At 41.6% G+C, this 14,544-nt stretch overlaps 1 protein-coding gene across 1 annotated transcript in view; it reads left to right on the forward strand.

Moving 5' to 3' along the window:
- Positions 1–297: 297 nt before the first annotated feature.
- aldh3b1 (aldehyde dehydrogenase 3 family, member B1) overlaps positions 298–14,544 on the forward strand; it is a 17,676-nt gene continuing 3,429 nt past the window's right edge. Inside the window, 9 exon segments of the mRNA XM_034113677.1 lie at positions 298–503; positions 5,909–6,078; positions 7,510–7,620; positions 8,560–8,680; positions 10,190–10,275; positions 10,526–10,607; positions 11,840–12,093; positions 12,096–12,234; positions 13,141–13,307. Coding sequence (XP_033969568.1) covers positions 5,917–6,078; positions 7,510–7,620; positions 8,560–8,680; positions 10,190–10,275; positions 10,526–10,607; positions 11,840–12,093; positions 12,096–12,234; positions 13,141–13,307 — 1,122 coding nt within the window. The 5' untranslated portion in view covers positions 298–503; positions 5,909–5,916.

A 14,544-nucleotide genomic window follows, 5' to 3' on the forward strand; every position in this document is an offset into this window, starting at 1 on the left:
AAAAACCACCTGTATGTAAATTGTAAATAAGCCATCTGTATGTCAAATATGTCTTAAGTTATATGTCTTAAATGATATGATGAATTGGAAATGGGGGGACCCTGATGTAAACAAGACGAAAGTCTTTCTCTGGTCTGCATCCCCTTAACAATTGTATGTTTTGAGCTGTACTGTACTGTACCCAATATACAAGCTGTTAATAAACTTTTCAATCAATCAATCAATCAGAGTACCACTAGTTATCACGGTTATCACCATAAAAGTGCGACATCATTTCTAGCTGTCCCTTACCGGGCTCCGTAGTTAGTGTAGCAACAGCTCGCCCGGTGTGTCTCTCGCCTGACAGGTTGGAAGCTCGTTTTTCAGGCTGAACCAAAACCTCCCCCCCCACGCCCTGTCGTAGGAGCTGCCAGGTCGAGCGGTTGTTAGAAAAGAGAACAATCCCGGGAACACTCTAGAAACGTAAACGTTCTCCCTACCATCTCCTCGGAACACAGCAGCAGGTAACGTTACTCTCTTCGTTACTCTCTTTCGGCTTCAACTCCTCCTGTTGCTGGTAAACCGACTTTTGTGTGAAAGGCTTCATGGAAATGAAGTGACAATTCCGGGATATACTGTAAGAACTGGATTTTTTTAAATTAATACAACACTTTTTATATAGAGGCGAAGTCCATCTACTTCCGACTTTATTTCGGATTAATTATGTATTGAAGTCAATGAGGAGAGAAAACTTATCTTTCGATCCCGTTTGAATTGTGCCACGAATTACACATATGATGTTTGTCAATCTTAAAAAATAATTTACAAAAAAGTCACAGTTTTGTCGTAAAACTGATGAAATATAAGACTATGAAAAATACGCAACTACGAAGACTTCAAATCCCAGAATCCCGGTCCCGCATGCTGGCTCTTACGGAACCGACTAACTCCCCTTTTGTATATGTACAGCTCTCAACCATATATACAGTCTATGCTCTCAACATGCCCAGACTTGTAGTGATTTTCACCTCGTTTAATACTTTTCACCTCATTCTGAAAGACAGAAGTGAAATGTGCCAACGTGACGGCCGTCTTGGTGTGTGGTGCGAGACGGGAGATGTAGTTCATTGAGCGGTTTCACACAAAAAAAAAAGTGTTACTTCACAGTCTTACGACACATTTTTATTTTTTTGACTTGCAAAATTATCTTTTAAATTGACAAACATCATATGTGTAATTCGTGGCACAATTCAAACGGAATCGAAAGATAATCTTTCTCTCCCCATTGACTTCAATACCCCGGAAAGCTGTTACTTCAAAGCAAGGGCGCCGGAAGCGGGGGGGCCAGGGGGCCTTTAAACTTTAAAGGCCTTTTTCTCAAAATGATGACTCTGTAACAGTCATTATATAATGTGACATATTTTGCTTAATATTTGGAGTAGCCTACAACAACAATCCTGATATCATTAGAAAGTTATGAATCTCCTCTTTCCAACAGTGTATACAACTCAAAATGTGTCTTCGGGTCAATGCGACTGATTTCGATGGAGCAGGTCACTTTGCATTAGGTAAAATAAAGCAGGCAGACATAACAGGAAGAATATGTACATTTTAACCCAATCAAATAGGACATTGTCACACCATTCAAATGTATCCATGTAAATTACAACCAATAAAAAGCTTAGATTTGTTTATTCGTTACGTTGTTTACTTTATTTGTTACGTTGTTCTGTGTGTGTCAGCCGTTAACCTAGATAGAAAAAATATACACTTGCAAACAAGTCAGAAGAACCAGCGCAGAAGAAAACTATACAGTCAATCTAAACTTAAATTAACAACTGGAAGGTCACATCCCTGACATCCACGTCTCCGGAGCCTGGACCTTCATCAATCATAGAAACAGCGAAGCCAGATGAACCCAAAAGCAACAGCTCTGCGGCCGCAGAGACTGTCAAAACCCGCCGCCACCCCGCCGTCGTTGAACCGAAACAGGCTGGTTCCGACTGCGTGGAGGTTTGTTGTCGGGACATTGAGACGGGTAAAGCTGCAGCTAACTGACCGCTAGATTATTTGGGCAAAGAGAAAGGTACTTCAACGCAGAATGGTACAAAAACAGAGAGTGGTTAATTCTTTGCAAAATCACTAAACGGGCCTTCTGTGAAATATGCAGATTTGCTGCTGTCAAACTTTCTCAAAATGTGGAGATGATAGCTTTGTTAATATCGGAGTTAATAACTGGAAAAAGTGCCCAAGCCTCCTGGACAGCCACAAAAAGTCTAATTTCCACAGAGAGTGTATTAAAAAAAAAGTGCGCTTTCTTCAGTCAAACACCAGTCAACATACAGCTTGTCAAACAACAGCGTATTGAGCAGGAACAAAGAAGAGATGGAATGATGGAGCAACTGCGCTGTCTGCAGTTTCTAACCCGACAGGGCCTAGCAATCAGGGGGCATAATCAGGGCGGAGAAGGAGAGCAATTTCCAAAAGAACTCGTAGCTGAGAAAAACCCCACTCTGAAAAGCTTCATGCTCACCGGGAAATATGCATCATGAGACAATTAATGAACTTATAAATCTAATGTATCGGGAGTCTCTCACCACTATATTAACTGAAATTTAAAAGCAATGCAAAACATGCAGTTATTGTGCTTCCAGCAAACATCCACTGATAAACTGCGATGTTAACAACCTCATGATAACCTAATATTTTTTTAACTGAGGATCTACCTGTGTTTAGTCTAGAAAAAGGTAAATGTGTGCATTTTATTATAAAGTTGTGTATATTTACAGACTGTTGCAAAAACTAAGAAACTTATAAACATCAGGTTTAAAACTAAAAGAGCTTTACAAAAAAGTAACACAATGAAAGATGTTTGGAGTTTTATTTTAGTTATTAATTTACATTTTTTGTCAAAGAGATGCTGATTTGATACCGTTGATACAGTTACGGCATTTCCTGTTTCTGCCGGAGAGAGGGGAGTTTGTCCCAAAGCTTGCCGCTGTATTTACTCCCTCCATCTGACAGGAGGGAGCCTCATGTGTCACTCCACGGAGTTCACTCCGTCACGGAGGGGGAGTGGGTAGGGTGTAGGGCGTGGTTTGGGATTGGGCCATACACACGCACTTTTTTGGCCCCCCCCACTTCTAAAATGAATCCGGCGCGCCTGCTTCAAAGTAGTAACACTACTGAAGTAACACTTTTTTTTTGCGTGAAACCGCTCAATGAACTACATCTCCTGTCTCGCACCACACACCAAGACGGCCGTCACGTTGGCACATTTCACTTCTTTCTTTCAGAATGAGGCGAAAAGAATTAAAAGAGGTGAAAATCACTACTCTGGGCATGTTGAGAGCTGGACATACACAAAAGGGGAGTTAGTCGGTTCATAAGAGCCAGCATGCGGGACCGGGATTCTGAGATTTGTAGTCTTTCTAGTTGCGTATTTTTCATTGTCTTATATTTCAACAGTTTTACGACAAACTGTGACTTTTTTGACATGGAAATTATTTTTTAAGATTGACAAACATCATATGTGTAATTCGTGGCACAATTCAAACGGGATCGAAAGATAATCTTTCTCTCCCCATTGACTTCAATACATAATTTTTCCGAAATAAGGTCCCATGGGTCGGAAGTCGATGGGCGGGACTTCGCCTCTCTATAGAGAGGTGCCATGACGAGTCCTAAAACCCGGTAGTGAGTTAGCATTTTACCACTACCGGTTGGAGGCGGGGCCTTGTTCATTCCTATGAGAGTTGCTCATTGGCACATGAAGACAAAATGGCCCAACTTTTGAGCGAGTGAAACGTCACGAAAGTATTCATATAATCATATAATCCGTTCTTATTGTGCATCCATGGGTAAAAGCAAAACTCATGTAGTACTGAACACGTCACATGAACGTGCCGGGCGACGCGGTCCCGTGGGTTAGATCCGCGTTCATAATGCCGAGGAAAAGAACTCTCAGAATAACGTTATTAGCACATTTTACAACTTGAGAACCGAATGTTTTTAATAAGGGCTATACAAATGTTCATACTGGGTAGTTTTTTTAGTTTAAAAACAATTATCCAACGATTTACAGACGTCTCTTTCCCAATGTTAGTCAATGGGAAAAAGTCTTTCCGGGCCCAGCGACTGATACGGAAGTGTAGTACCGCCGTTTGGCCACAACACATATTTTCCTCAGAGTCCGGCGCACTTCCTGGGGGCTTGTTCCCTAGTCTCAGAGTCAATGGGATTTCTCCATAGGATTTCGGAAAATAGCTCGAAATAAGGTCTGTGGTTGACACAAATATAAGAGACGGATCACGTTTTGTTCTACGACATTAAATACATCAGCAGTGACCCCACTGGTGATTTTTGAAGAGTTTACGTGTCTGAAAAACGATGGTTGTTAACAAGTGGTTGAATAGGACTACAGAAGTTGTCGAGGACAAGTATACAGCTCCCTTTCATATGAGTGTTGAGAGCTGTATCCATGAATTCATTTTGTGCTCAAAGTGCACCAGATTGATGCATTTAACTGCATTTAAAAAATAATCTTCCCAGGGGTGTATGCCCCCGGACCCCCCTAGAGGATGTGAGGTCCACCCCCAAAATAAAGCAGGTTAAAATAATTGAAATTGCATATTTTATTTTAGTGAACACTGAAAACGGGTCCCACAGACCCAAACAGCACACAAAGGTTAAAGGTAAGCATATAATAATGTTAAAATGTTCTAATTATATACACTGCAAAAACCTAAAAAAATAGGAGTAAAAGTAGCTCACGACTTGTTTTATTTTTTGAAAGTAGCTCTCATCCTAAAAAAAGGTTGGAGACCCCTGTTATAGAACGATACATTTGACAATTTTAAGCTTGGCCTACCATTTTATTGACCCACCTGTTCAAAGTGGGGAATGACAGAAAACGTTTGAGAACCACTGCCCTAAGCACCCCCAAGAAATGTATGTGTTGTGGTGGAACATTATGGGACATAATTCACCCTGGTATATAGTGTGTGTTGCACCACGGACCTGTTAGAGAGTGTACCTTGTTGTTGTTATCATTCTAGCTTGACAGTAGCAGGTAGCAAGTTATTCTTTCCTCTGTAAACCTAATGGAAAATAAAGTGTGGAGTTCCATACTAAACACGCCGCCTCCGACTCCCATTCATCGGCTCTACAGTGTCTTTTTGTTGTTGTTGTGAAATTCATAATTTGAAAAATGATTGATTCGAAAATAATATGCTACAGTAGAAGTACTTCTGGGTCTCTGTTTCATTCAAGCTCGGCTCTGTGTGTGTGCGGCACGAGCCATTTTGTGTGTGTGCGCGAGAGAATGAATGAAAAACAGGTATGAAACAAGAATAAAGTTTAAAAAGGGAGTGATTTGTAAAATATCCATACAGAAATAGAAAATCTGTTTACAGTTCTGTTTCATATGGGTGTTGAGAGATGTTTCCATAGATCTCTTCATTTTGCTCTCAAAGTGCACCAGATTGATGCTTTTTAACTTCAATATTTAAAAAGAAAAAAGGGAAACCCCACATGTTTGAGCACCCTCTATGAAACGTCAAGCTACCCCACAGCACCCCAAAAAGAAAATCTCTGGCGCTGCCACTGCATGGGTTACGTTAAAATGTGCCACCTGCACGCGCTGCCTCAGTGTGCATGTGTCCCTGCGTGACAGTGTTTCACTGCAAACCTCCATCAGGAAATAGCACAAATTACATTTCTGCTGTTCTGCCGAAGTGGACCTGAAGAACCCTACTCTGGAAGACACGTCATAATACACAGGATATTTGAGCCTTTTCAGACCATTTACATGCAAATAAAACCTATAGAACACACTACTGGAAAGGGAGGACCCCAAAAAGCAGAATAGGGCCTCTTCAATGTATATATTTCTGTTAAACATGCTTTTTTGTTTGTGTGTGTTTTTCAGGTGAAAGGATGGAGACCCACAGCCAGATTCTGGACAGGTTGCGCTCTGCGTTTCGGTCGGGTATCACGGTACCAGAGGCGTTCCGTCAAGCTCAGCTAAAACAGCTCATGTCCCTGATGACAGAAAATGAAGATCAGATTTTAGATGCACTGAAGAAAGACCTCGCCAAGGTACAACACTGCTCACGTGACACTCACACTCACACTCATACATACATACATACATACATACATACATACATACATACATACATACACAGAGCTACATACACAAACCACACATCTTTACACAACCAGCCAAAGGCCTGGCAGCGTGACGCAGCAGCCGTCCTGATGATGGTTAAACTGAACATGTTCTATAGCGGCTCTCAGCCCCCACCCTGGAGACCAACTGCGGCACCCGGGCCTATACTTCTAGGACCAAAAGTATAATGGAATATGGCCCACACCTGAAACTTGTGCTTGTCTTATATTGTACTTCTTAAATAGATATATATAATATATAGTACACAGTAGTGTTCATGTGGTTATAAGCCCACGTTTCAAATAAATTCAGTCAATTAAAGCTAACAACATTTGTATTGATGCAAAAAAGCCCAATATGTTATTTACATAGCTAGCTTGAAATATACCCTTCATATTTCCCCTTATTATAATCAATCTGAAGCTTCTGTTTTAAGGAACAAGCTGCTAGCACTTTTTGTAACTAAGTAAATGAAACCCTATGGAGAGCTGTTTGTTTTCTTAAAGCATATTCAAGTATCGAGCCCTTTGTATGTTTTTCTGTATGTGGCCCTCAGTGAAAAATGTTTGGGCTCCCCTGAGCAGTGTTTCTCAAACTTTTTCATACCAAGGACCACTTAACCAATACAAAAACACTCACGGACCACCTAACTCACCAAATATCCCAAAACAATAGGTCTGCTCACCACTCCAACAGTATGTAACAAAGTACAGCCTAATAATGACAGCTTAACATTCTCTATATCGCCTCGTTCACACATTAAATCAACAATACAAATACAACTACAGATTATATGAGCATTTAGTTCAAATGCGATTTAAAATGCTCATAAAATAACAATAAAGAACGTTTTTTGCAGCCCCAACAACAGCCTCTGATTCATCAACAGACTTCATGCAATGCTTCATTGGATGCATATATTAGATAATAATCTCTATCTATCTACTAACACATCTAAATCTACTTCCAGCATGGATACATTTTCATTTCAAATGTGAAATTTTACCAATATACTCACACTGGGGGGCGCTCACGGACCACCAGTGGTCCACGGACCACACTTTGAGACGCACTGATCGAGAGGAACCTCACCCACCAGCTGAACCTGTGGACCCATTCTCTAACACCCCCCATGCGGGATACCCACTTAAAGTTTCAGCCAAATGGCGATTTTGTCGAGGGAGCCCTTGTGATGCTCACTACTAACGAAATGAAGGATGGAAGTTCAAATGCGACCTACTGTAGGATGCATCTTCCCTTTCTAACTGATCGTTATTAACCTTCAGTTTGGGGGTTTGCAGCCCTGAAATATTATGGAGAACTAACCTGCCTCTCTTATTGTTGTTCTTGCACTTCAGCCCAAATTTGAGTCCATCATAGCTGAGGTGGATATGGTGATCAATGAGCTGCACTTCACCATCGCTAACCTGAACAGCTGGATGCAGCCGGAGTACGTCAGCAAGAACCTGGTAGGGTTAATATAGCATTTATTCAAACTGGCTGTTTGCAAGGCAAGGCAAGTTTATTTATATAGCACCTTTCAACACAAGGCAATTCAAAGTGCTTTACAAAAATGAAAGACATTAAGAAAATGGCATTTAAAAATCAGTCATTAAAAAGCAAAGATAATAAAATAAACATTAAAAGAACAAATACAATGGATAAAAGTTACAGTGCAGTTTAAGATGTGAATAGTTCAATTAAAAGCAGCGGCAAAAAGAAAAAGTCTTCAGCCTGGATTTAAAAGTAGTAGAGGTTGCAGCGGACCTGCAGGTTTCTGGGAGTTTGTTCCAGATATTTGGAGCATAATAAACTGAATGCTGCTTCTCCCATGTTTAGTTCTGACTCTGGGGACAGAAAGCTGACCAGTCCCTGAAGACCTGAGAGATCTGGATGGTTCATAATTTAGCAGTAGGTCAGACATGTATTTTGGGCCTAAACCATTCAAAGCTTTATAAACAAGCAGCAGTATTTTGAAATCTATTCTTTGACACACAGGAAGCCAGTGTAAAGACTTCAGAACAGGAGTGATGTGATCCACTTTCTTAGTGTTAGTGAGGACTCGAGCAGCGGCGTTCTGAATTAGCTGCAGCTTTCTAATAGATTTTTTAGTGAGACCTGTAAAGACACCATTACAGTAGTCCAGTCTACTGAAGATAAAAGCATGGACAAGTTTTTCCAGATCCTGCTGTGACATTAGTCGTTTAATCCTAGATATGTTCTTTAGGTGATAGTAGGCTGTAATAACTGTACTGTTCTACTGTACTACTGATAGTAGTAACTGTTTTAATGTGACTGTTGAAATAATTATTATGCGGTCCTCGAAAAAATGTATGATTGTAAAGTGTATATATACCCACAAAAAATGGTTTTCCTTTGCTCTATAATTTGTCTTTGTCCATTTTCAGGCCACAAAGCTAGATGATTGTTTTGTGCGGAGGGAGCCGTTGGGGGTGGTGTTGATCATCGGCCCGTGGAACTACCCCCTGCAACTCCTCCTCTCACCTCTGATCGCAGCCATTGGTGCAGGTATGGTCCACACCCGTATCACCACAGTATTACCATATTACAGTTTTCAAAGCAACTAACATACACATAAATACCGCAGACAAAACGCCTATGGGAGAAAGACCCTCTGATAGGACGCCTATTTTTACCCCTGGGCCACGGCCGCCAAATATACAATATATTGAACCTAAAGTGAACTGGAAAGTGCGAAAACTCATTTTAGGGTTTAAACTTTAAAAGACTAATTTCCATACCACTGAGTGTAAAAGTTACTAAATGAACCAGCTAGTCCTCTGACTGTAATCTTTCACAGTAAACAGCTGCATGTTGTTGGCAACAACAACATGATGAGAGCATTGAGAGAGTACCAAAAAAGGGCCAGAAATAAGTTACTATTTTAGGCAATTCCAGGTTCCATGTCCCTTAGTCAACGGTTTTTCGAATGAGTTTCTGCTCAGCGGTTGCTGAAATGAGACTACAAAACGTCATCACTCCAAACATTAGCCCCCTTTAGCTTAGCGGAGGTGATGTGAAGTCATGTGACCGCGATGTAGTTTGTTTGTAGCCAATGTTTTATTACTTCTGCTGATTGCAATTAAGCTTCAACTATTATAAAAGTGGTGTTTATCCTGCTGAACAAAACATGTTAGTATCATTAAAGCGTGTTTGCCACAGATCTTATTTTCTGCAATATTACACATTCCAATCAGCCATGTGATCCATTTTGATTATACATTATGTATTGTTCCAGCTGTAGGTCGAAGTGCCACAAAGTTAGCTGCTTGGTTATTCTTTTTTAGTGCGTCTGTATCTTAGTTATCTATTGGCAAGAGATGAGGTAGTGATGAGGTCAGAGTACGGGTTTCCTGGCTAACTGCATTGTACAGACAGGCCAGAGTACGGGTTTCCTGGCTAACTGCATTGTACAGACAGGCCAGAGTACGGGTTTCCTGGCTAACTGCATTGTACAGACAGGCCAGAGTACGGGTTTCCTGGCTAACTGCATTGTACAGACAGGCCAGAGTACGGGTTTCCTGGCTAACTGCATTGTACAGACAGGCCAGAGTACGGGTTTCCTGGCTAACTGCATTGTACAGACAGGCTGTGGATCCTGAGAGATTATTTTACATAAAGTGTGTAGCTTCTTGTGTAATAAATGTAATTGATCTGTTTAATGTGTTGTTGAGACAAAACCATGTCCTTACTTGACACCATTATACATCTACTTCCTCATTCTTCTGTAAAGGTCATTATTCATCAAGACACTCTGTTCCAATTGAATAGGCAGTTGTCAAAACAAAAAACAAGAAACCTGATCCTAAACATTTGTAGTATATGTGCTGCCTTTTTATAGGGTCCCTGATATACTGTTGAGGGGCTCCACATGCACAGACTGCAAAGATAACACGTGGCTTAGGATCTTACTCTGGGTATTAAAGAGCATTTCTCACCTCCTGAAACAGGTGAAAATGTCACTTCTGTCGTGTGGATTTCTGCTTCCTGTACTGACTGAGAAATGTTGTTGTCTAGGTAACTGTGCCATCATCAAGCCTTCAGAGGTCAGCGCCGCCACAGATGCTCTTGTCGCAGAGCTCATCCCAAAATATATGTCTCAGGTAAAGCAACAGCAAGTTTCTACATGGTTTAAATCCAGGAAGTATAACACTAAGGCTCTCCTGTCAACAGAAGGATTAGAATCTTTATTTGTGACTCATGCTAAATACTCTGTTACAAGTAAAGTCCTGCATTCAAACTCTTTCTTAAGCAAAAGTATTTACATCAAAATGAACTTAAAGTACAATGAACAGTAATCAACACTATACACAGTATATATGTACAGTACTTTGTATGATCTCTGTGCTACAGGACTGTTATGCAGTAGTCCGCGGGGCAGCAGAGGAGACCAAGGCTCTACTGAAGAACCGATTTGACCACATCTTCTACACAGGTAAACAATGAGTCATTCTTATCATATGTCCTTTACACAAAATATCACAAAGTGGACTTGAGCTAAGAACATATCAAGGCTAAGATCCAAAAAACACCACTGCTATTAACAGATTTGGGTTAGAAGTTTCTATAATGAACAATGTATCGAGGGTGCGCAACATGAATCCATCTACACTCATGTGGTTCATGCTAAAACAGTATTTTCATCAAGTAAAAACTCATGTTGTCTGTATACCCAGTGCATTCAATTGATCAAAGCTGTTTTGATTGTTTCAGCTGTAAGAGGAAGACAGAGGCCGTTTCTCAATGTCGAGTACACCTGCTGCAGAGCCACTATTTCAAGTATACTACTTCATCGAGTGGCGCAGAATGCTGGGCATTTAACATGCATTTAAACAGTCCTTCGGTGCCACTCGATGACATAGTATACTTGAAATAGTGGCTCTGTAGCAGGTTTACTCGACATTGAGAAACGGCCAGTGTTTTGTCTTTATTTCAAATTATTACATGGCTTAGTTGAATACTCGATTCTGATTGGTCAATTCAGAACATGTGACACGTTGTTAATCCAGAACAGACAGACCGCTGTCAAGGACTTATTGACCGTTGTTAAGGACGCTCACATCTGCAGAAAGAAGTCCGTTCGATTTAACTGTATACAGTTTGGCCGAAAAGCAAACTGCATGCATCGTCGGGCTCCTGATCTGCCTGTCGGTGTTCTTTTCCCCATAATGACCGCGTCGCTGCACATTATCCCTTACATAACATAGTCTGCTGTTATCACCCTGCATTTAATTAACTTCTGTTATTGATCTACCATTTTTATTTTCATCCTTTCACTCCGTTCACATTCATGTCAAGGTCATTAGCATCTTTAGAGGCATGTTTTAACCATGGTTTTAACCAAGTCTTTGAATATTGGAGAATTTAAATCTGTCTTTCATTTGACTAAGCTGTGAGTAGATGTGATGGAGGGCTGGAGGCGGGCCTTAAGGAAAATGCAAGTGTGCCTGGTCTAAGATTTCTGGGTATTTTTTGTACCTACAGTCAGTCCATATTTTGTTTCATGCGCTACTGAGCAACTTTCATAGGAATGAACGAAGTCCCGCCTCATACGTGTTTCCATCTCTCTCTATGCTTCCATGCTTCGATCGCTTGGTCTGGAGCTACATATCTGGAGTGCTAGCAGCCACATTATCATAAGCTCATTAACCCTTCCCTCTGACTCAGGTTCTCAGGCCGTGGCTCGCCACATCCTGCATGCGGCCGCGGACCACCTGACCCCTGTGACCTTGGAGCTGGGTGGGAAGTGTCCGTGCCTGATATACGGTAAGGTGAACATCACCTACGCCGCGCGCCGACTGGCCTGGTCAAAGTTCTTTAACACGGGCCAGAGCTGTGTGGCTCCGGACTTCTTGGTGTGCTCGAAGGCCACCAGGGACGCCCTGCTGCCCGCACTGAGACAAACCCTGGAGGATTTCTACACAGCAAGGAGCCCGAGAGCTCCTCCGACCTGCCCCGCATCGTGTCCCCAAGACACTGGACCCGACTCATGGAGCTGCTCAAGAGGTCCAAGGGAAAGGTGGTGATGGGAGGAGAGAGTAACGAGGAGAACAAGTACATCGGTGGGTAGAGAAACATGGTGACACATGAGAACATCGGACATACAAATAATCACTAAGTATTCCTTTAATGAATAGAAGACAAGCTCTTGCGCACTGTTTTTTAGAAAGTCATTCCTCCTCTGAACCCAGGTTACTTTTGTTTCTTTAACTCCAGACGAGCCTAGCATTGAGCTGATAAGACCTGCCAGATATCGATTACAGCAGCTGTAACTGGCAATGTAAAGAGTACACAAAGTGATCAAATGGTACTTTTAAAAGCAACGTACATTCTTTAGTTGTATGTATCTGAGAGAAAGTCCCTCTGGAGGGAACACAGGGATTTTAGCCTTTGCAGACCATTTACACATACATGACTAAAACCTATAGAACCCACTACAGGGGAGAGAGGACCCCAACAAGCAGAATAGGGCCTCTTTAATACTTCAGTATGTTTGGAGCAGCTTTAACTAACCAACTCCTCTAACTCACAGATGCACTGTTCTCTAGCGGTGATCAGATGATTATCCACCAAACACAGCAGCTCAACATGTTAGATTATAACTGTCTCGTAAATGGAGGTAGATTTCTCTCAATTATTTGTGAGCAGATTGACTACCCAATCTGTAAATGTGAAACATCTATATAATATAAATGGATCTGAAAAATAATTAAAAAAAACATGTGAATACATTATTTGATTTACAAGTAAATTAACATTTTGTTCAGATTAGTGGGAAAGTGAGTCGCAAAACGGTGTGTAAAATGCAAAACACACATGGACTTGAGATCCACAAATAAAAACTGGATTCACAAATGCCTGATCGAAAGTTTAGAAAGATATTCGCTTTTTTAATTATTCACATATATTATTTTATTTGTGGAACTTGAAGAATGTTGTGTTTATAAATCTGTCTTTGCTTGTGTCAGCTCCCACAGTGCTGGTGGACGTGGCTGAAGATGACGCTATGATGGAGGAGGAGATCTTCGGCCCCTTCCTGCCCATCCTCACCGCAGAGACTCTGGAGGAAGCCATCGCCTTAATCAACCGCCAAGAGAAGCCACTGGCCCTCTACGTGTTCTCTGAAGAGTCCTCTGTAAGTACACAGAGACGCATTTTCTTTGATTTCTACGTTTACTTTATATCCAGAGAGTGAGCCAAAGTAAACAAACAGTAGAGTAACAAACATCCTTGTGTACATCCTCGTTCCAATGCAAAGTTTTGAGATCTGTATCCATTGACTCTGATGGCGGCGAGTGGACTTGGGTGTGTAACATGATTAACTAGAGAATGCAATTCCTGAAGAAATTGCTAGTGGGAATGCTTTATGCTGAAACTGACGCTAAACTGCTATGCTGAAATGTAATGTGTAAGAAGAAAGTGAAGAATTTAGATTGAAATGATACATGAACACTGGGGGCTTGAATGTGTGATGAGAGAAGAAAAGAGAGTAAAAAGGCTTGGAAAAGCAGCAGAATATTTGAACTGCAAACCTTTGAACTAACTTGATGGGGAATGATCTGTCGCCATGCCAACGGCATTTGAAGAAATCTCAAAACTGTCCCGTAGATGTCTTCACGGCTGGACTGTTAGCACACATGTGAAGTTTGAGCACTTTTTGAACATTTTCATAGGAGTTATAGCGACATCGTCTTTTATGGCGAGGGATGCGTTTCCATGGAAACGGCATATGGTGAGATCTCAGATTTGGCGTAGAGCTGTTGAGGCATGGACCGGTGATATACAAGTGAAGATTGGGGGACGATCGGACCGTGTCCATTGGACTTACAGCGACATCGTGCTTCATGGCGAGTGGTCTGTCGCCATGGCAACGGCATTTGAAGAAATCTCAAAACTGTCCCGTAGATGTCTTCACGGCTGGACTGTTAGCACACATGTGAAGTTTTAGCACTTTTTGAACATTTTCATAGGAGTTATAGCGACATCGTCTTTTATGGCGAGGGATGCGTTTCCATGGAAACGGCATATGGTGAGATCTCAGATTTGGCGTAGAGCTGTTGAGGCATGGACCGGTGATATACAAGTGAAGATTGGGGGACGATCGGACCGTGTCCATTGGACTTACAGCGACATCGTGCTTCATGGCATTTGAAAATCTCAAAACTGTCCCGTAGATGTCTTCACGGCTGGACTGTTAGCACACATGTGAATTTTGAGCACTTTTTGAGAGAGAGAGAGAGCGAGAGAGAGAGAGAGAGAGAGAGAGAGAGAGAGAGAGAGAGAGAGAGAGAGAGAGAGAGAGAGGAGAGAGAGAGAGAGAGAGAGAGAGCGAGAAGAGAGAGAGAGAGAGAGAGAGATAGCGATAGAGCTAG

The sequence above is a fragment of the Trematomus bernacchii genome, unplaced genomic scaffold, assembly GCF_902827165.1.
Source record: "Trematomus bernacchii unplaced genomic scaffold, fTreBer1.1, whole genome shotgun sequence".
NCBI lineage: Eukaryota > Metazoa > Chordata > Actinopteri > Perciformes > Nototheniidae > Trematomus > Trematomus bernacchii.